Source organism: Otolemur garnettii, unplaced genomic scaffold (genome assembly GCF_000181295.1).
Source record: "Otolemur garnettii isolate 467f Iridium unplaced genomic scaffold, OtoGar3 scaffold00116, whole genome shotgun sequence".
Classification (NCBI taxonomy): domain Eukaryota; kingdom Metazoa; phylum Chordata; class Mammalia; order Primates; family Galagidae; genus Otolemur; species Otolemur garnettii.
The window spans coordinates 645,246-665,698 of NW_003852511.1; the positions used below are offsets into that span (position 1 = coordinate 645,246).

General features: G+C 40.6%; 1 protein-coding gene across 1 annotated transcript in view; it reads right to left on the reverse strand.

The window, feature by feature from the left end:
* EGLN1 (egl-9 family hypoxia inducible factor 1) overlaps nt 1-20,447 on the reverse strand; it is a 55,751-nt gene extending 35,304 nt beyond the window's left edge. Inside the window, exon 1 of the mRNA XM_003797426.3 lies at nt 19,338-20,447. Within this exon, the coding sequence (XP_003797474.1) occupies nt 19,338-20,231 (894 nt within the window). The 5' untranslated portion in view covers nt 20,232-20,447. The remainder of the gene's footprint in view (nt 1-19,337) is intronic.
* Between the last annotated feature and the right edge of the window lie 6 nt (nt 20,448-20,453).

Here is a 20,453-nt window from a genome sequence, read left to right on the forward strand (position 1 = left end):
GGGGGGAGGGAGAGGGATTGGAGGGATCACTTCTGAGGTTTATCTTACAAGGGTACAAGTGAATCTTTCTAAGAGTAGAATGTGAACGTTTTAAAATAATAACTAAGAAAATGACATGAAGACTATGTTAACCAGTTTGATGGAAGGGTTTCGGACTGTGTGTGAAAACCCCACACTGTACCCTGGACGTGCATTAATGTAGTTACCATTCAATAAAAAAAAAAGAAAAAGAAAAAGAAAAAAATCCTATCCAGCATTGACTTACCTTGGTATCTTTATTTAAAAAAAAAAAAAAAACTAATTATATGAATGAAGGGTCTATTTCTGAACTCTTAATCCTGTTTAATCAACCCATACCTATTTCTCCTTTGACCCACAGGTTACTTAGGAATGTGTTGTTTAATGTCCATCTACATATACAGGACGTTGAAGATTTCTATTACTGATTTCTAAATTAATTCCATTATGGCTGGAGAACATGTTCTCTATGATTTTAATCTTTTTAAGTTGATTGAAACTTATTGATAGCCCAGCACATTGGTCTATTCTGGTGAATGTCCCATGTGTGCTTACAAAGAATGTTTTATGCTGTTGATGCAAATAGACATGACTCAGGTTAAGTTGGTTGAAGGCATTCAAATCTTCTATATACTTACTGACTTTCCATTTGTTCTAGTAAGTATAGAGAAAGAAGTATTGAAATCTATAGCTATAACTGTAATTCATTTAGTGCTCCTTTCCATTCTGTCAGTTTTTGTTTCATGTATTTTGGACCACTGTATAATATTTATGACCAGAAAACATACAAAGTCACAAAGCAACAACCTCTTTTCCAGATTTTTTACAGTTAAAATATACATGCAATTCCCAAACTGAAAAGATAGCAAATGCTGCAATTATCAAATATTTAAGCTACATTATTAAATTATTCAAAGTATTATGTAATTCAAATCAATTACTCTTACATATGTAGATAATATATATTTACGTAAGAAAAATACAGACATATGGCTTGGTGCCCACAGCACAGTGGTTACTGAACCAGCCACATACACCAAGGCTAGCAGGTTCATACCTGGCCCAGGCCAGCTGAACAACAATGACAACTACAACAACAACAACAAAAAATAGCTGGGTGTTATGGTAGGCGCCTGTAGTTCCACCTACTTGGGAGCCTGAGGCAAGAGATTAAAAAAAAATATGTACAGATATAAACACATGTAATTTAACTTCATTTCTCCTTCAATTCCTTATTTTCAAACAATAATCTTCATTTTCTTTGTAAATGACCAAATAATTTTATCCAATGACAACACTAAAAAAGCTACTCCCTTCAATATCTGAGTACTTTATATCTTAATGTTTTCATGTTTGGACTGTTAAAAATGTCAAGAATAATCAATTTTAGAAACAAGTGTGGAATCCACATCTAATTTTGTGTTTTTTTGAGACAGAGTCTCACTATGTCACCCTAGGTAGAGTGCTATGGCTTCACAGCTCATAGCAACCTCAAACTCTTGGGCTTAAGCAATTCTCTTGCCTGAGTCTCCCAAGTAGCTGGGACTACAGGCGCCTGCCACAATGCCCAGTTATTTTTTGTTACAGTTGTCATTGTTGTTTACCTGGCCTAGGCCAGGTTCGAACCCGCCAGCCTCAGTGTAGGTGGTTGGCGCTGTAACCACTGTGCTATGGGAGCCAAGCCCACATGTAATTTCTTCTTCTTCTTTATTTTTTTTTTAGCCACGGCCGGGCTTGAGCCCGCCACCCCCAGCATATGGGGCCAGCGCCCTACTCCTTGAGCCATAGGCGCCGCCCTGTAATTTCTTAAATGAAGGGCAACAAAGACTTCTTAAAATGCATTTTTTTACTACGAGCACAATTACTTTGTGAGTCAAATTCATTAGTACAGGCACCAAGGTAATTCTACAAATGTGACAAATGCCACTTAAAAGGCATTATTAAGGGTAAAGAAACCATAAAACATGACTAAAAAATAGGCAAGTTCCCTCATGCCCCCCATCATTTTAGGAAAGAAACAAATAACTTACAGTATTTTGTTTTTATGGCTTCCTGTTAGGTTATAGATTATATTGTCAATAAATACTAAGTAATATAAAACTCTAAAACAATCAAGTCTATACTTACATCAGTTAAGACCTATAAAATAAATATAAAATCATTTGTGTGAGATTTGATCCAATAATTGTAGTTTTTCTGTATGCACCACTAGCTTCCAAAATTAATCTAATGATTTCAATTTTTAATGCAGCTTAAATAAATTCATGATTATAAATAAAATATTTATTGACTTCATTCTGCTAAGGGAGAGGGCATGGAGAGAGAAAGATCCTTTGATCAACGTGTTCCTCAGCCTGAGTTATTTCATTACCCATGAGGTAACACAACTATCTCAAGTTCAGTTCAAGACACCCTATCAACTGGCCAGTTTCCTTTCTCACAGTGCCAAGGCTATGCGCCAACTGCCTAAGCAACAAAAGATTGGTTTTAATTAAAAATAAGGTTCTGATACACCAGTAAAAGCAAGTCAAGAATTCTAAATCTAAAACTGAATTTTAACTTGATATAATATTAACCAACATGATGAATAGAAGTGTTTAGAGTTAAGGACAACCAAAGCCAAGTCCTAATATCTGAAAAGGCACTGCTGAGAACTCAAAATATAATTACTTTTTTAAAAAGCTCCTTCCAAATAATCACTTATTTAACATCTGCCACTCAGGTCAGCATTATTCCCATTTCACAGATGGAGAGACTGAGAGAGTTGCTGAGAGACTCGCTCAGTGCTAAGACGGCCAGATGCCAAGAATCCACAGCAAGAGTAGCAGGTCCCACTCCCCCTCTTGACTTCTGCTTTTCCCCACATTTTCTCCACTATTCTCCCTCCCCCTAGACATTCTAAGAAGAAGAAACACCTGAAGAATTTTTCGAGCAGGCAAACATTAAAGGAAAACCTTATAGGCACTGCGCAACATCAAAGCACAGTTCTGAAAACTAGCAATAGAACCATTTTTGCACATCTTAAAGATACTTTCTACCAAAAGTATCCAGAGATACTTCAGATATTCACAGTTATAGGAACTAATATAAACAAAACCAATCTATGAATTTTAGTTGCATTTTTGTTAATAAGATAATCCCAAAGCTTTTTTTTTTTTTTTAATTTCAGGTCAATATTATTGAAATGCCAGTTACAAGTAAAAACAACAACAAATGCAAAACACACAAGCACCTGTACAATGGGAGCAGGGGGCAGGACAGTGTAAAGGAGAAGAAGGAAAAGGGAAAAAAAAAAATCACAAGCCAGTGTTAATCTTAGTGATAAGACTCTTAAGTCTTTTACTGCAAAACTGCATATAGAGAATTCTAAAGCAAGGATTAACCTAGCAAAGGTGTCTGGAGAGGTATGCCCTTCAGATAAGACATTATCACTAAGTCATGGCTACCATCCTGGTACATACCAGTCAACTCTGTTTTGTTCTATGACCAGACTGTACAAACATCCTTCAGCAGTCTGTGTGCATACCACTAGCTAAAAGTTATAATTTCCATTCCTTTATCTGGGTCTCTATAATTTAAATTGAGTACTATCATGGGGGTTGGGGAATTTCAAAGCATAGTTCTAAAGCAGGGGTCCTCAAACTTTTTAAATAGAGGGCCAGTTTACTGTCCCTCAGACCGTTGGAGGGCCAGACTGCAGTCCCTGGGACGAGTTGGCTGCTAAGCAGGACAGGCAGCAACGGCAAAAACACCCGGCGGGCCAGATAAATGTCCTAGGCAGGCTGCATATGGCCCACGGGCCATAGTTTGAGGACGCCTGTAAAAGACAAGAGTAATAAGTGAATACACATAAAACCTTATTCTATCATTACTTAATATGAAATGCTTAAAAATGTTTTTGTGTTTGTTTTGGTTTGTGTTTTTTTGGAACTGTCTTATAACAACAGGGGTTTTTAACATAGGGCCTATGGATGGACTACTGTTCTAAGCAAACCTTTGCATGTATTATGTTCATTTTTAGAGTCCACAGCTTCCACTAGACTTCTAAAGGAGTCCATAAGCAAAACAAAGTTATGAAACACTAGTTTACATGACTACCTTGAGTAACACTTCTCAGTTTCAGAAGGGTGCTATTTTATTATCACACATAACTTTGAGCTAAAAATTTCTTTATTCAAGAAATTTTATTCCAAAATGCACTGAGTTGCAACCACCCAAAAATACAACCATTCTTTGCACACAAATTATCTACAGTACCTATTAACTCTCAGGCTACTATCCTTACCAACCCAGTAAGCAAAGAATGAAAGCACATTCTAAGTTCAAAACTAAGCACAATTGGCAAGTGAAGCTTTTTTTCCTTAAGAATAAAAATATTTGAATGTATTCAAACACCAAATCAAATGACCTTTAACACTGCCAAGTTCCTATAACCTGCACTCCATTAAATGCCCTCTTTTTTTTTTTAACTTTTTTTTTTTTTTTTTTTTGGCGCGGAGCTGGGTTTGAACCCGCCACCTCCAGTATATGGGGCCGGCGCCTTACTCCTTAAGCCACAGGCGCTGCCCCATTAACTGCCCTCTTTTAATACAGTTAAATCAACTGCTTCCCCCCACAATGATTAAATTCTTGAAATTGGGAATGTAGTTAATACCACATTTCTGATTGTAAAAGAAATATTTCTCATCTTATTTAAATCATGCCCTCTTTGGTTAAATATAACTCTTAAACCCTCTTTTCATGTATGTGAAATCTTGAATAAATTACAGTTCTAAAATCAAATTAAAGCCATGATAATTTTAGAAATTTAAAATTTTGCTCTTGAAAATTTTACTTTGCACATCAATCATGTGCTATCAATGTTGAACTTGATGTCTGCTTGCTTTTGTCTACATGCTTTTCTAGGTCATGCAGAAGGGTGTATACAGATAACATCATGTCTATTATGCTGTTTTGTTTCAAACTGACTCTTTTCCTGGGGATTCTCATGCCACTGGTGGAGATGAGGGAGGTAAGATATGTGAGCCCTACTGCCTGGAGATCTATGGATGTGCAGGGCTCTAGCATAATTTGTACCTGATCAACTAACTTTGGCCAAGATGGTGGCATAAAACTTCATTTTCACCTTCAAGGCAGACCTTTCTCCCAGTACTTGGGAGTTAAAAATAGCCTAGGCCATGCTGGCCTAGGTTATTTTTATCTGGAAAATTAGGGACTAGAAACAGCATAGCAAGCATAGAAAGGAGAGCTAAACCACAATAGGACAAAAACTCTCAAACTTTTAAAATGTCTCACTGTAGTTTTAGAAACTGCATGGAACAGTAGTGAAGCGGAGGTAAGGGCAATTCACCAAGTGTTAACATGTGAATAATACTGTATATAACAAGAACAATAACGAAAGGTCTTTTGCATAAGACGGACTAGTGTAAAACAGTTCCCTTGCCTTTGTAACTCTCTGGAGAAGATACGTTAGCAATAGAAGGTATATAAGGTTTTTGAGAAAAAAGATCAACAGACATTCAGAGTTCAGGAAAATAACTGAGAATGGGACAACCATTCTCAGATCTGAATTCAAGATCTGAATTATTGGGCAGGGTACAGGAGTGGTAAATCAGTCAATTCACAGATGGTCTTACTGGGAAGAAGCAAGAGAAGCAGGAGGAGTGCCTAAGAATCAAACTATATCCTTTAAACAAATCTCTCAAGACTTTTCTAAGTGTTGATAACTTTATTTATTTTTTTGAGACAGAGTCTCATGCTTTTGCCCAGGCTAGAGTGTCGTGGCATCAGCTTAGCTCACAGCAAGCTCAAACTTCCTGAGCTCAAGCGATCCTCTTGCCTTAGCCTCCCAAGGAGCAGGGATTGCAGGCATCCACCACAATGCCTGGCTAATTTTTCTAATTTTAGTAGAGACAGGGTTTCACTCTTGCTTAGACTGGTCTCTAACTCCTAAGCTCAAGTCATCCTCTTGCCTCAGCCTCCTGAGCAGCTAGGACTACAGACACCCACAATGCCCAGCTAATTTTTCTAACGTTAGTAGAGTCTGGGTCTCACTCTTGCTCAGGCTGGTCTCTAATTCCTGAGTTCAAGCAATGTTCCCACCTTGGCCTCCCAGAGTGCTAGAATTACAGGCTTTAGCTGCCACTCCTGGCTAAGTCTTGGTAACTTTATATAGGCTGGATGTGAATAGTACACGTAAAAAAACAAATTAGGGGAAAAAGTGATATTGTATATAATACTGTATAACAATCCAAGAAGAAAGTGATGAAAATCTTGATTAGCATAGTGAAGTGAAAATTCAAATATAATACTTACTGGGTCTGGGGGTGCAAGATGCTGAGCATACCAATCAATGTAAGACAGAGGTTCTCTCCTCAAGCGGCTGACAGCAGTAAAGAAAAAGGGCTGGAAACTCACCACTATGAAGATTGTGCTTTTAGAGATGGGAAGTACCAGGGCAATGGATGGGGCAAAGTTGATCATGCTTAGAGAAAGGGGAGCAAGAAGCAAGTTAGAGAACCTCCCACCATTTTCCACATGAAAAGAGCTGAGGAAATACAAGAGGTAGAAAATGAAGGTAAATTTGGGGACCTGCAAGTAGGTGCCTGTGGCTGGAACAGAAAGTACAGAGCAGGAAATGAAATGTTCTTTTAAAAAAGTAGCAATGGACAGAAAACACTGGAAAGAAAAGATACAAAAAGAAAATAAATTAGGCTTTTATAACAACCTAGGACAGAGATGAAGAAAGGTTTTAATAGGAAAGTATAAATGGGAATGAGAAACAAGACAGGTAAGAAATAATAATTTTTTTTTTTTTTTTGAGACAGAGTCTCAAGCTGTTGCCCTCGGTAGAGTGCCATGGTGTCACTGCTAACAGCAACCGAAAACTCTTGGGCTTAAGTGATCCTCTTGCCTCAGCCTCCCAAGGCCCCAGCCTCGTCTCAGCTGGGACTACAGGTGCCCGCCACAACACCCAGCTATTTTTTGGTTATAGTTGTCATTGTTGTTTGGCAGGGCCGGGCTGGATTTGAACCCACCAGCTCTGGTGTACGTGGCTGGCGCCTTAGCCACTTGAGCTACAGACACCGAGCCAAGAAATAATTTTTTATTATTTATTGATTTATTTATTTATTGTTGGTTTTTTTTTTCTGGCCAGGGCTGGGTTTGAACCTACCACCTCCAGCATATGGGGCTGGCGCCCTACTCCTTTGAGCCACAGGTGCCACCCAAGAAATAATTTTTTAAATAAGTAAAATTTTCATGCTGATTAAAGAAAATATGTTCCTTTCCAGGTCTAGAGACTTTCAATGGACTTAACTCCAACTCACCCTTCAGAAGTCTCAGGCTAAGTAACTACTCCTTCCAGAAAACCTTTCCTGACCTAAGACAAAGTTAAGTCTCCTCCCCCATGCTCTCATAGGATCCTGTACATCTATCTCATAAACATCCATCACACCTGGAATTACAAGTTCAGTGTTGTTTTTCCCTCAGACAGTAAGACAGCAGAAGGGCAGAAAGAATTACTCTGTGACGGCTCGGCGCCTATAGCTCAACCGGCTAAGGCGCCAGCCACGTACACCTAAGGTGGCGGGTTCGAATCCCCAGCCCGGACCCGCCAAACAACAATGATGGCTGCAACCAAAAAACAGCCGGGCGTTGTGGCGGGCGCCTGTGGTCCCAGCTACTTGGGAGGCGGAGGCAGGAGACTCGCTTGAGCCCAGGAGTTGGAGGTTGCTGTGAGCTGTAATGCCATGGCACTCTGCCCAGGGGGACAGCTTGAGGCTCTGTCTCAAAAAAAAAAAAAAAAAAAAGAATTACTCTGTGACCTGGACACTTGTTGAAGAAATAAATAAGGTTCACAGACAGGATCAAGTTTAAACCTTCCTCCATCTCCTTAGACAACCTTATCAACCCTCATCCCTTCCAACAAAGGGAAACTTCAGTCTTAATCATGCTGAATTTGCAATACTAACAGAAAATTCAGGTGGAGATGGCCATCGGCCCTCTACAAATGCCAGGGTAACAGATAAATCAAGAAGTCTTTAATAAATCTTAATAGCTGAAGTCATGACTGCTGTTACTACTACTATTGTTATACAGTTATAGCTAATATTTATTGAACACAGATTATCTACTGAACATTTCTTATCACTCTCGGTAGAGTACTGTGGCATCACAGCTCACAGCGACCTCCAACTCCTGGGCTTAAGCGATTCTCTTGCCTCAGCCTCCCAAGTAGCTGGGACTATAGACGCCTGCCACTATGCCCGGCTATTTTTTGTTGCAGTTTGGCTGGGGCCGGGTTCAAACCTACCACCCTTGGTATAAGGGACCGGTGTCCTACCCACTGAGCCACAGGCACTGCCCTACTGAACATTTCTTAGGTATTACCTCATCTATCCTCAAACAAACTCATTATTGAATTAGACACTATTATTAACTGCTATCATACTGATGAGGAAGTTCACTTGTTAACTGCCAGAAAATCTACCTAAAATCGGAGAGCAATTAAATAGTAGCACAAGAGTTTGAACATAGGCAAACTAACTATGGTAGCTGTGCTACTGTAAGTGCATGAGACTACCCAGGGAGAAAAAGGAGACTGGAACAAAAGGAGAAGACAAACCACAGACCAGAAAGGACACCACAAAGGAAGAACAAACTTCAGAACTGGTGTTCAGGCCCCTAATACCAGCACTTTGAGCTGCCAAAGCAGGAGGACTGCTTGAGGCCAGCAGTTTGAGACCACCCCTGCTTGGGGAACACAGTGAGACCTTGCCTCTTAAAAAAAAAAAAAAAATGATACTCACACCCTTATATAATGCCTTCCCCTTGAATGTGGAATGAACCCAGTGACTTGCTTCAAACCAGAAGAATATCACATAAATAATGGGATGTCACTTCAATGATTATAAGAGACTGGGACTTCAGTCATGCTAGATAGCCTTTTTGGCTTGCATACTTTGTTGAAGCAAGCCGCCATGTTAGAAAGGCTGACATGGCAAGGAACTGAAGCCCTCAATCCAACGACCCACCAGGAACTGAACTCTGTCAATAATCAGTGAGTGACCCTGGAAGCAGATTCTTCCCCATTCAAGCTTTCAGAGGAAAGCACAGACCCTGACCATTGTCCTGACTGCATACTTGTGAGAAACAGTGAAGCAAAGGATGCAACCAGCCTATACCCAGATTCCTGATTTACAAAACTACAGCATCATAAATGTGTGTTGTTTTAAGCCTCTAAGTTACACAGCAACAGACAATGACAAGCTAAGAAAGAAAACCTAGAAATATGGTACACCTATATGTGTTTTCAAGTTCTCCCTAACATGCATGTCTCTGTGGATACTGATAAGCACAAAGTTAAGAACTGAACTTTAGAGAAAAAACTACAGTTAGTAGTTGAGGGAAAAAAAAGAAAAGTTTGACAAATATAAAGACAAAAAATATATAGTTGATCACCCCCCTACACTGACTCCCTCCTTAAGTTGACCAGACATGCACCACATGTACATATCAGCACAGCAGGCCTATTTCCTTATGTTGACCACCTCTGGTATGCTTACCAGTTTGTTATAATCCCTTGGGGGGTCAACTTACAGAGTTTCTGCTGTAACTGAAAGGCTAAGACCCAGGCTAGTAAATGAGTAGCCAGACATTTTAAAGGTGAGTGGTTAATAGTGCTATTGTGCTATTAAACACATGGGAGAAGAACAAAGAGATTTTAAGCTTGAAAGAGGGGAAAAAAGAAAGTAAAACAAAATGAATTTGTAAATAAGAAGTGCAAAGTAGGAACACAGTTCCTATTAAGGAAACAAGAAAGGGTGGGCCAAGTTCTGAGAAAAATGGCTTTAAATAATGTTGGAGGAAAGACTTAGTGGATAAAGAACATCTAAGGAAATTAAGGAGGGACTATCTAAAAAAGGAAAATTTAGGGTTCAGATAAGCTAATTAAAAAGCAATTTTCAGGCTAGGTGCCTGTAGCTCAAGGGCTAAGGCGCCAGCCACATACACCTAAGGTGGCGGGTTCGAATCCAGCCTGGTCCTGCCAAACAACAATGACGGCTGCAACCAAAAAAAACAGCCAGGCGTTGTAGCAGGAGCCTGTGGTCCCAGCTACTTGGGAGGCTGAGGCAGGAGACTCGCTTGAGCCCAGGAGTTGGAGGTTGCTGTGAGCTGTGATGCCACAGCACTCTACCCAGGGGGACAGCTTGAGGCTCTGTCTCCAAAAAAAAGTAATTTTCAATAAAAATTTTTTAAAAGTAAATGAAAAAAATCAATACTCAATATATTCCATAGTAAAATAAAAACTAGAAAATAAAGAAAAAGCAATTTTCAAAACATCTTTCCGAGTAGTGCTAAGAGATATCAGTACAAGACATCACAGAAGGTAAAACATGCCTGAAGACAGAAGATAATTATATAACAAAACTGTACAATCAGGGCTTCTAGTCACCATTTACAAGTAAGAGTTGAAAGTATCAATATTAACAAGAAAAAATGCAGATGGATGGTCAAACTTTTAATTTTGCAAACTCCTAATTAGTCCTTTTCAATTTACTGGTCAGATTTGATATTTCCTATTAATATATAGAGAAATTAGTCTTAAATTGAAATTTTTCAACCAAGATAAGATTGCAGCTTCCTAAGTCCTATGGCTCATGTTTTAAACTTCAGGTTTTAATTTCAAATTTATTTATTTGAGACAGGGCCTCGCTTTGCTGCCTGGACTGGAGTGAAATGGCATCATCATAGCTCACTGCAACCTCCAACTCCTGGGATCAAGTGATCCTCCTGCCTTACTACTCATGCCCACCACCATGCCGACTAATTTTTTTTATTTTCCATAGAGGCAAGGTCTTACTATATTGCCCAGGCTGGTCTTAAATTACACTCCAGGTTAGCTGGGCATTGTGGTGGGCACCTGTAGTCCCTGCTATTTGAGAGGCTAAGGCAAAAGAATTGCTTAAGCCCAAGACCTTAAGCAATTGCTTATGCCCAAGACCATAGCTCACAGATTGCTATGAGCTATGATGCCATGGCATGCTACCGAGGGCAACATAATGAGACTCTGTCCAAAAAAAAAAGTGGGGCAGCACTTGTGGCTCAAAGGAGTAGGGCGCCAGCCCCATATGCCAGAAGTGATGGGTTCAAACCCAGCCCCAGCCAAAAACTAAAAAAAAAAAAAAAAAATTACACTCCTAGCTTCAAGCAATCCTTCCACTTCAGTCTCTCAAAATACTGTGATTAGGGATGTGAGCCACCACACCTGTCCAGGTTTTAATTTTTAAAAACCATTTCATATACAATAACCTAATGTTTACTTGTACTTTTGGGACCCTCCAATCACCTCAGAGTAAAAAGCAAGCCTTCCTATGCTTAAAAATCTTGGATACTACCTTCTAATTTTAATAGTTATCAGTATTCAGTATTGATAGTTGGTACTTTCATTTGTAATTCCAAAGCTGGGTTTCACATCAAGGTATGAAGGGCTCACACATCTCTGATACCTTTGCAGATCATCAAGTATGGTCCTTAAGCTGTCATTAACTTTTCCCTTCTTTACTTAAAAGTTTAGGAAGCTATCACAATCACATAGCCTTGCTATCTGTATAAGTCAATGGAACCATTTTTTATATTTTATCATCATTCCACCTCTTCTCAATTTTCTATAGCAGTTTTACTTTCAATAGCATGCTTAAATGACAATGTTTTATTTCTGACTTTATTTTCACATTAAATCTAAACCTATGCTTGCTCATGTCAAACTATTCCGCTTTCCCCAACATTCCCCTAAATTGCAGACTCTGTTTATTTCTTTTTTCAAAGATATACAAGCCATCTTAAGTGAGTGGTTCATTCAGGAAAGCACAGACACACAGATAACACCACAAGTGCTGCAAGGTGTCCTGCAGTAATTTCTGTATGCAGCCCAGTGGTAGAGCTGATGAGAGCATATTGCAAAAAAACACCATAAAGCCTTTGGAAAAGCAACGATTGGGGCTGTAAGGTGAAAAGCAGTAGCAGCAAGAGCAGCCAATCTGAAGGAATGTGGAAAAGTAGAGCATAGAACTTTTGTCCTGCGGCCTTGGCTGGGAAATAAGTGTCAGTAAGCTACTATAAATGGAAACTCTGGAAAGGTGGGGTCAGAGAAGAAAAAATAATGCATTAAGGCAAGATAATAGTTTCCTTCCAATCACTCAAGCCCCAAACCTAGAAGTCATTCACAACTCTTCCTTTCTCTCATACTTTCACATCTAATCCATCAGAAAATCTCAATGACTCTGTTTTCAAATTATATCCAGAATTCAACTTGCTTCTCACAACCTCCTTATCTATTACTCTAATTTGAGTCTTCATCATCTACTTTGCAGGGTACTCTAAGAATGTCCTGGGCCAGGTACGGTGGCTCATGCCTGTAATCCTAGCACTCTGGGAGGCCGAGGTGGGAGCACTGTCTAAGCTCACGGGTTCAAGACCAGCCTAAGCAAGAACAAAACCCCAACTCTAAAAATAGCCGGGCACTGTGGCGGGAGACTATAGTCTCAACTACTCAGGAGGCTGAGGCAAGAGAATTGCTTGAGCCTAAAAATTTGAGGTTACTATGAGCTATGATGCCAGGGCACTCTACTGAGGAAGATAAAGTAAGAATCTCAAAAAAAAAAAAGAATTTCCTGACTAGTGTTTCTGCTTCTACAAACCCTTCTCCTCAGGTCTACTGCCATATAGCACTCATAAACATCTTTTAAGTGGCCTTCAAATCACTCACAATAAAACTCGTGAGTCCTTGGTATGGCCTCCAAGGCAAAACCCTACACACACTGATTTCATTTCCAATCCCCTTGATCACATCTCCCTCCTTCATTATCTATCACCATAGAGGCTTCCTTGCTGTTTTCTTAAACACACCAAGCACATTCCATGTCAGAGCCTTTGTATTTGCTATTAAATACCTGTACTTGGAATGTTCTTCTACATATACACATAACTGCCTCTCTCACTTCATTCAAGTTTCTATTTAAATATTATCCCATTTTATCAATCCTATATAAAATAGTACCCTAGTCACTCTGTCCTTATCATTTTTATTTTTTGTCTTAACACATAGCACCTAACATGTCACATATTACTTATACATTGTTACTGACTGTCCCTCCCCAGTCCTCCCTCCTCTAAATTGAATTCAAGCTCCATGAGAGTCCGGGCTTTTCCTTTGTTACTGTTGTTCAGGAATCCTTAGCTCCTAGAATGGTGCTTATAGATGGAGGGTACTCAGTTATTTGTTGAATTAACAAATGAAAATATTACCAAAACAGGACACCAAGAGCACATGTATTTTGCCTTGGTAAGGAAATCAGATCTGGGACAATAAGAAAAAGGAGAATTCCAAACTCATGAAAATATTATCACGATCTTAACAAGCAAAGAGAGGCTGCAGATACAGCCTAAGCTCTTCAGAGATAAAACTAGTTGTGCACTAGTTATGCAAAAATGTGATTATGAAGTATAAAAAATTATAATTTAAGTGACAGAACAATTCAGAGTCTGGACCAGGGAATAGGCATGAAATAAACTTCTGTAAAGGAAGATCTAAGTTAACCATCTAAGAACTGTTTTGTTTTTTAGAATAGAGGAGTTTTAACAGGAATAACAATCAAAGATAAACTATGAATATGGCTCAATAAATTATCTCAATGCCTTCAGGTAATCATGGATAAAGTTCTAAGTATAAAAAAAAGGCCATAGTGGAAAAGGAGGTAGAATGCAAGCTCAGTAGTAATACAATGTACCTATGAAAACGGTCCAAGAATGTGCTAAAATGAAAGGGAGACTGAAATAGACGGTGTAGGCTTTAAAGGCCTAAAGTGAAAAATTAAAATAAAACAACTAAGCTGATAATATCAATCCAAAGGCACACGAGAAGGGCAGAGGCTTCAGAAGACATGGGAGAAGAACAAAGGGGGAAGAGGAGAAAGGAAAACAGAATCAACATAAATACAGAAGTGGAAAGACAGTTCCTACTACAGAAACAAAAGAGAGTAGGGCTGCTTCAGAGAAAAATGGCTTTAAATAGTATCAGAGGAAAGTGGTTAAAGAACATCTAAGAAATTAGGGAGGGACTATCTAAAGGAAGAAAATTTAAGCTAAAATGTCAGATAAGCCAAAGTGGAGAACAATAGAAATAAAAGGGAGAAAGAAAAGGAAGTCACAAATATTCAAGCACATCTTCAATAATGCATGAAATATACCAAAATAAATTAAGTAGGACCATGCAATTTTACAAGAGGTATATAATAAAGTTACAGATACAGTGTAAATTCAATCAAATGTCTGTTGGTTTTTTCACTAACCAGCTCTATAACTCCGAACAAGTCACAAACTTCTCTTAATCCTTCTATTAAAAAAAAAAAGTATATATGGTGGGGAGAAGTGGTTTAGGTCAAAAAAATGGGGGAATATGCTAAACCTTCTTCAACTCTAAAGAGGGGTAAAAAACAGAAAGCAAGGAACTCTTAAAAGATCAGATTAGAAACAGCAAATGTTTTAAATGAGAGAAGCAACAGTTAACAGTTCTAGGCTTTACTGTCTAAAGAGTGTTTTACATGTAGCATTATATGTACTCCTCACAACAAGAGGCAGAAAAGACAGGTATCCTTTAACACCATTTTACAAATGGAGGAACTGAGGTTCACAGAGATTAAGAAACTAGCCAAGAGAGGTGCCTGTGGCTCAAAGGAGTAAGGGCACTGGCCCCATATGCCAGAGGTGGGGGGTTCAAACCCAGCCCCGGCCAAAAACTGCAAAAAAAAAAAAAAAAAGAGAGACTAGCCAAAGGACACAGAAACAGACCCAGGACCTAAACCAGATTTTAAAACAACACAAAATCCATCATCTTTAAGATGACCTCCTCTCCCTCCTAAGGTTTTATAGAGTATTTTTGTGACTTACAAGTAAACATATAAAAAATATTTTATTTAAAAATAAAATCCCTTCAGGATTAAAGATTTTGTACTCACTGTACAAAATGTTCTCCTACAAAGCTGAATTTGGTTCTGTTGCAACCTATTAAGGCCACCCTTTCAGTCCACATGAATCTCCTTTATAGGTGGCAGAATCACTGCAACTGCAGTTATTTTCAGCCTTTGGGCATAAGAATAACTGACTCTGATCTTGAATTCTAATGTAAATACTAAACCATTAAGCAAGCTGCTTGTTTATGCTGTTTATCTTTATCCTGGATGCCAAAATAAAGAGACTGGCAAAAGAAGAGAGAGAACTAAATTTGGTTTGGTTTTTTATTTACTTATTTAGGTTTAAACAACAGTTTATTCTCTCATAGTTCTAGAGCAGTGGTTCTCAACCTTCCTAATGTTGCAACCCTTTAACATAGTTCCTGTCGGTCACAACCCACACAGGGTGAGAACTGCTGTTCTAGAGGCTGGATTTCTTGAGATCAGGATGCCAGCATGGTCAGATTCTGGGGAAGGTTCTTCCTGGGTCAGTTTTGTTTTCAACATCTAAGAGGACTGTCAGCACATCTCTATGGTAGTAATAATAAAGCAGCAAAATTTTCTTCATTCTATTTCCTCTAAAAACCATAATCAGTCAGAGCTAACCAATTAACTATAGTAACAGTGAAAAATCTTAGTACTGTAATCTATTATTTACTGGTCTCAACCTATTTTATTACTCCTCTCTTTAGTTACATTTTAACTGAACAAATGAAGTTTTAGATTAATTTCCAAAAAATTTTATGTATATCATACTAGTATTTTTATTTCAATGGGCAAATTTTTTCCTTCAGAGTGGCTAGGAAATTCCAACATTTTCCCATGAGCCTCACTCCCATGCTTTCCTCTTCTTCCTAAGACCCTAAGTCAAGGCACACTTGTGGCAACAGCAGATGATGGTTCTTTTCTACTGGACACCACTGTCAGTCTTCTTTATGAAAAAAAAAATGTATGACTTACTCAAGGGGCAATTTAAGGGCAAAAAGGGGAAAATCTCAAAAAGAAGAACAGAGAAAGTAGAAACCAGAGCTCAATTACATCAGTGGCTACAATTATGTTTCTGTTTTTCTGCTGTATTACTTCATCCTTCCCTTGTGGTTCCTTTTTTAAAGTAGCTGGATAAACAGTGGCCAGATGAGCATGTCTGAAGAAACAAGTCCAGAGAAACCAAAGCCTGTACTGAATAAGCCAAAGCCAATCATATATAGATAACATATCATATCAGGAGATAAACTATCAGACTCTGAGATCAATACACAAAGAACATGAAATACAGATAATGTAAATAAAAACAGCGTAAGATTTTTAGTCAAAATGCTGCATTTAAGTCGTGGTATACTGCAGAATTTTCAACAAGTAAACTGACCTTCCTGAGTCATATTTTTCTAATCTATAATATATGTCATGTACTAATATAATCTATACACCACCAACCTTCCTACAACTGTCAAAGTCAAAATGAGAAAAATACTACCCCTTTGAGGCAAGTAACTTTTAAAATCAGTGTGTAATGAAAGATAATAAAATTCTTACTTGAAGGCTCCCTCCGCAATCACTATAACCATATTCTCATACTTGTTAAGAGTCAGACTCAGAGACCCTAATGGCAACATACTGGCATGAACATGATTCAAGTGGATAAGTACAAAGTGGCTTTTAAACTTCTATCTTAAACAAACACTGCACATCATTATCCAGTCACCTAATAAAAAAAATTTATATAGCCCAACCATAGAAAAATTTATATAGCCCAACCATAGAGTATGATTATTCATATAAAAAGAAAATGCCATTCACCCACTATCAACAAAATAGATAGAAAATTGTAGTTCCAGTAGTGTACTAGATAATCTACATCTTCTCATCTGATATTCTACCTACCTATATCTAATGTAATTGAACAAGCATGAGCCTGATGCCTGAATGACCTAAGTTTAAATAGTATCTAAGTATTCAAGTTTCAGGCCAATTCTGACCTGAAATTTCCTTAAATTAGAATAATGCTAGTTATTTTACAGGATTAAGATTATTGCAATCCTATCTCTTTTTTTTTTTTTTTTTTGAGACAGAGCCTCAAGCTGTCGCCCTGGGTAGGGTACCATGGCATCACAGCTCACAGCAACCTCCAACTCCTGGGCCCAAGCAAGTCTCCTGCCTCCGCCTCCCAAGTAGCTGGGACTACAGGCGCCTGCCACAATGCCTGGCTATTTTTCGGTTGCAGCCATCCTTGTTGTTTGGCAGGCCCGGGCTGGATTCGAACCCGCCAGCTCAGGTGTATGTGGCTGGTGCCTGAGCCGCTTGAGCCACAGGTGCCAAGCCTAGCACCCTTGTTTTTTTTAGGAATACTTAAATTACATGTTCAAACATGATTACCAAAAAACTCTTTTAGCCAATAAAGTACAAGGAAAGGAATCCCCTAAGGTCATTCATAGAACCTAAAATTCTGTTCTAAAATTAATATAAGCACGAGATCAAATCCAAAGAGTTTAAAATCCATTCTTCCTTCAGCTAGTCCCTTATTACATGACATATACAGGTAAGAGAATTAAAATCCCAAATACCGTTTCCTTTAGCCACTAGGACTCGAGAGGGGGGGAGACAGCTGTTTTTTAACAGCACCCTTAGGAGAAGTGACTTCCTAAAAGTCAGGCTTGTGCTGTCCTTTCCCTGAGAAGGACAGGTGAAAACAGAAACACAGAAAAAAGCTTCAGCTTAACTTGGATAACTAAATTGACTAAAGAAAACAGATCAATTTTGGTCATCTTCTTCATGACTCCAACTTAAGCTTCTGCCCCAACTATACACTGTGGTCAATCTTCATAGCCCTAGTCCCACAAATTAATTTCTTTCCTGCTCTAGAGTTCACAACTTTGTTCAAATGATTTGATCCATGACAAAGGATTTTAAAAATATATACATTAGTGAGAATCTCATGAAAGAATGAGACTGATCCTGTTTCCTTCCATTTTAATTTTATGCAACTGTTCATTATTTTTGAGAATATATGATATTAAGACACGTGCCTTCATCCAGCAATGAAGTGGCAATACATAAATTAGACTATACTGTATTTTTCTCCACAAAACTTTCATGTTTATAACTTTCTTCATTGCCTATGCTCAGCCTTTCAAGCAGCCTGAAAATCAACTGATTGTGAAAACACATGGTCTGACACATATTCCCACACAAAAGAACTACTGGGAAGAGTCAATGTGTACAAACATCTCCCAAGATAATGTCTCAAAACTCATCAAATCAGACACAGATTAATGGTGGAAGAGGGTGGAAAAGGGTGGCCTTGGAGGAGCCAAATACAAGAAAAAATTAAGATCTGGAAAGGAAAATAAAAGAACTGCAATAGAGTATTAAGGGGTAAAGAGTGAGTCTATCTATTGTTTACCGTATTGAGGTACGAAAGAGGGAACAGACTGGCTAGGAGAAAAATTACAACACTAAAGAGAAAACAAAAGACCAAATTGAGATTTATAAATGAGTCCTCCTGCTCCAATTGTGTGTGGGGCAGGGGGGCGGGAAGGGGTCCCCAGGAAGCTACAAAACAGTTCTTTTTCAACAGAAGGGTTACATTTACAAAGCAAATAAAGGAAACCTGTGCTAAAAATGCAACCTACCTACACCGAGAGATAGAAAACGGAAATACTTCTTTCCCGGTTTTGTAGTGGGTTTCAAAACAGTAGGAACAGGGAGAGGGATAAAAGCTATTAGAGGGGGAGGGGGGGAGCAGCCAAGCTCTTCCTGAATACAGTATTTGCACTAAAGTCTAATTTCACATTTACCTTTTGATGGTCAGCTGGCAGATTCTTAACTAAACGCACAGCATCGGACTGTAAATCAGAATGTGATGAGTGTTTCAATCATAGGGACTTAAGAGTTTATACAAACACAAGGCAGATGCAGAAACAGCGACTAGGCTTGGGTGGTACTCTAACATCCCCCAGTGAGCGGCTATGTCTCCAAAAAGATTTGAATTGTGTCCAATAGTGGAGTGAAAGAAAGAAAACAGTAAAGTTAAAGGGAAATAGTAGTGCCTAAGTTTAGCCAGAAAACCATGCAATTAGTGGGAAAAGTTTGCGAAACAGGCAGCAAGTGGAAAGTAGTGGACACTGAGAAGGGAGGCTAACTGGATAAGCACCTACCTACGGATTATATCCGTTTTCTTTATGGGGTGTTACCCAAGAAGCAATCGCTTTACACAGAGGAATCCTGTTCCTCCCCCTAAGCAGTTCGAGTCACAGAAGAGGCTGCCCGCCGCGCAGGGACGTCCAGCGCAAGCCCCCGGCGCACACTTACTTTCGTCCGGCCATTGATTTTGTAGTTGCCCAGCTTCCCGTTACAGTGGCGGATCAGGTCGTCCATGCTGCTCATGAGCAGCCCGATGGTCTCACAGCCGGGCTCCTTGCCCTCGATCCAGGTGATCTTATCGCCCCGGATGTCCTTGGACGAGTCGCTCTTCTGGCTGACCAGCTGCCCGTCCGTGAACTTGCCGGTGTCGTGCAGAGCGCGCACCTCGTCGCCGATCTGCTGGCCTGTCTCCTTGCCCAGGAAGTCGTCTACCACACAGATACCGTGCTTGTTCATGCAGGGCACGATGTACTCGAGCGCCAACTTCAGCGCCGGCAGCGGCTTCGTCTGCCCGTTGGGCCGCAGGCCGCCGCCGTGGCTCAGCCCGTCGCCGGGCGCGTAGCTCGGGGGGCACAGGTTCGCCTTCTCCTGACACAGCGACGGGCGGGCCAGCGGCTCCTCCTTCCCGGGCTCTGCCTCGGCCGCCGCCGTCGGGCCCTGGCTGCCGGGGGCCGCGCGAGGCGGAGGCGCGGCCGCCGCGGTGTCGGCCGCGGGCTTGGCCTTCGCCTTGGCAGCGTCCCGAGCGGCCGACGATGCGGCGGCGCCGTCCCGGAGCGCTACTGCCTTCTTGGCTTCCCGGGCCCCAGCCCTGGGCGGCGGCGCGGCAGCCGGCGGCGCGGGGCCGGAGTGCTGGTGCGGGCCCGCTCCGTGACCGCCCTCGCTGCCCTGGCACACGAGCTTGTGCTTCTTCCAGTCCTGGCGCTGGTGCTCTTTGCAGCAGTAGAAGGAGCTGCGGCAGCGACTGCAGCGCAGCAGGTTCTCCATCTTCCCGCACAGCTCGCAGTACTGCCGGTCTCGCTCGCTCGGGCTCGGGCCGCCGGGCCCGCCGCTGTCATTGGCCATGGCGGCGGCCGAGCAGGAGGGGTAGCGGCCGGACGGCCTCGCCCGGAGCCGGGGAGCCGGGGGTAGAGAAAAGAGCCGCTACAGAGCCATGCAGCCGCCACCCCTCGCCTCAGGGAGGCCGGCAGCCCGCGCCCTCGGCCCGGCCGCTTCCGAGCCCTCGGGTCCCGCACGGCGGTGGCGGCGGCGGCCGCCTCAGAGCTTCATGCCTCCGCGGGCCGGGGG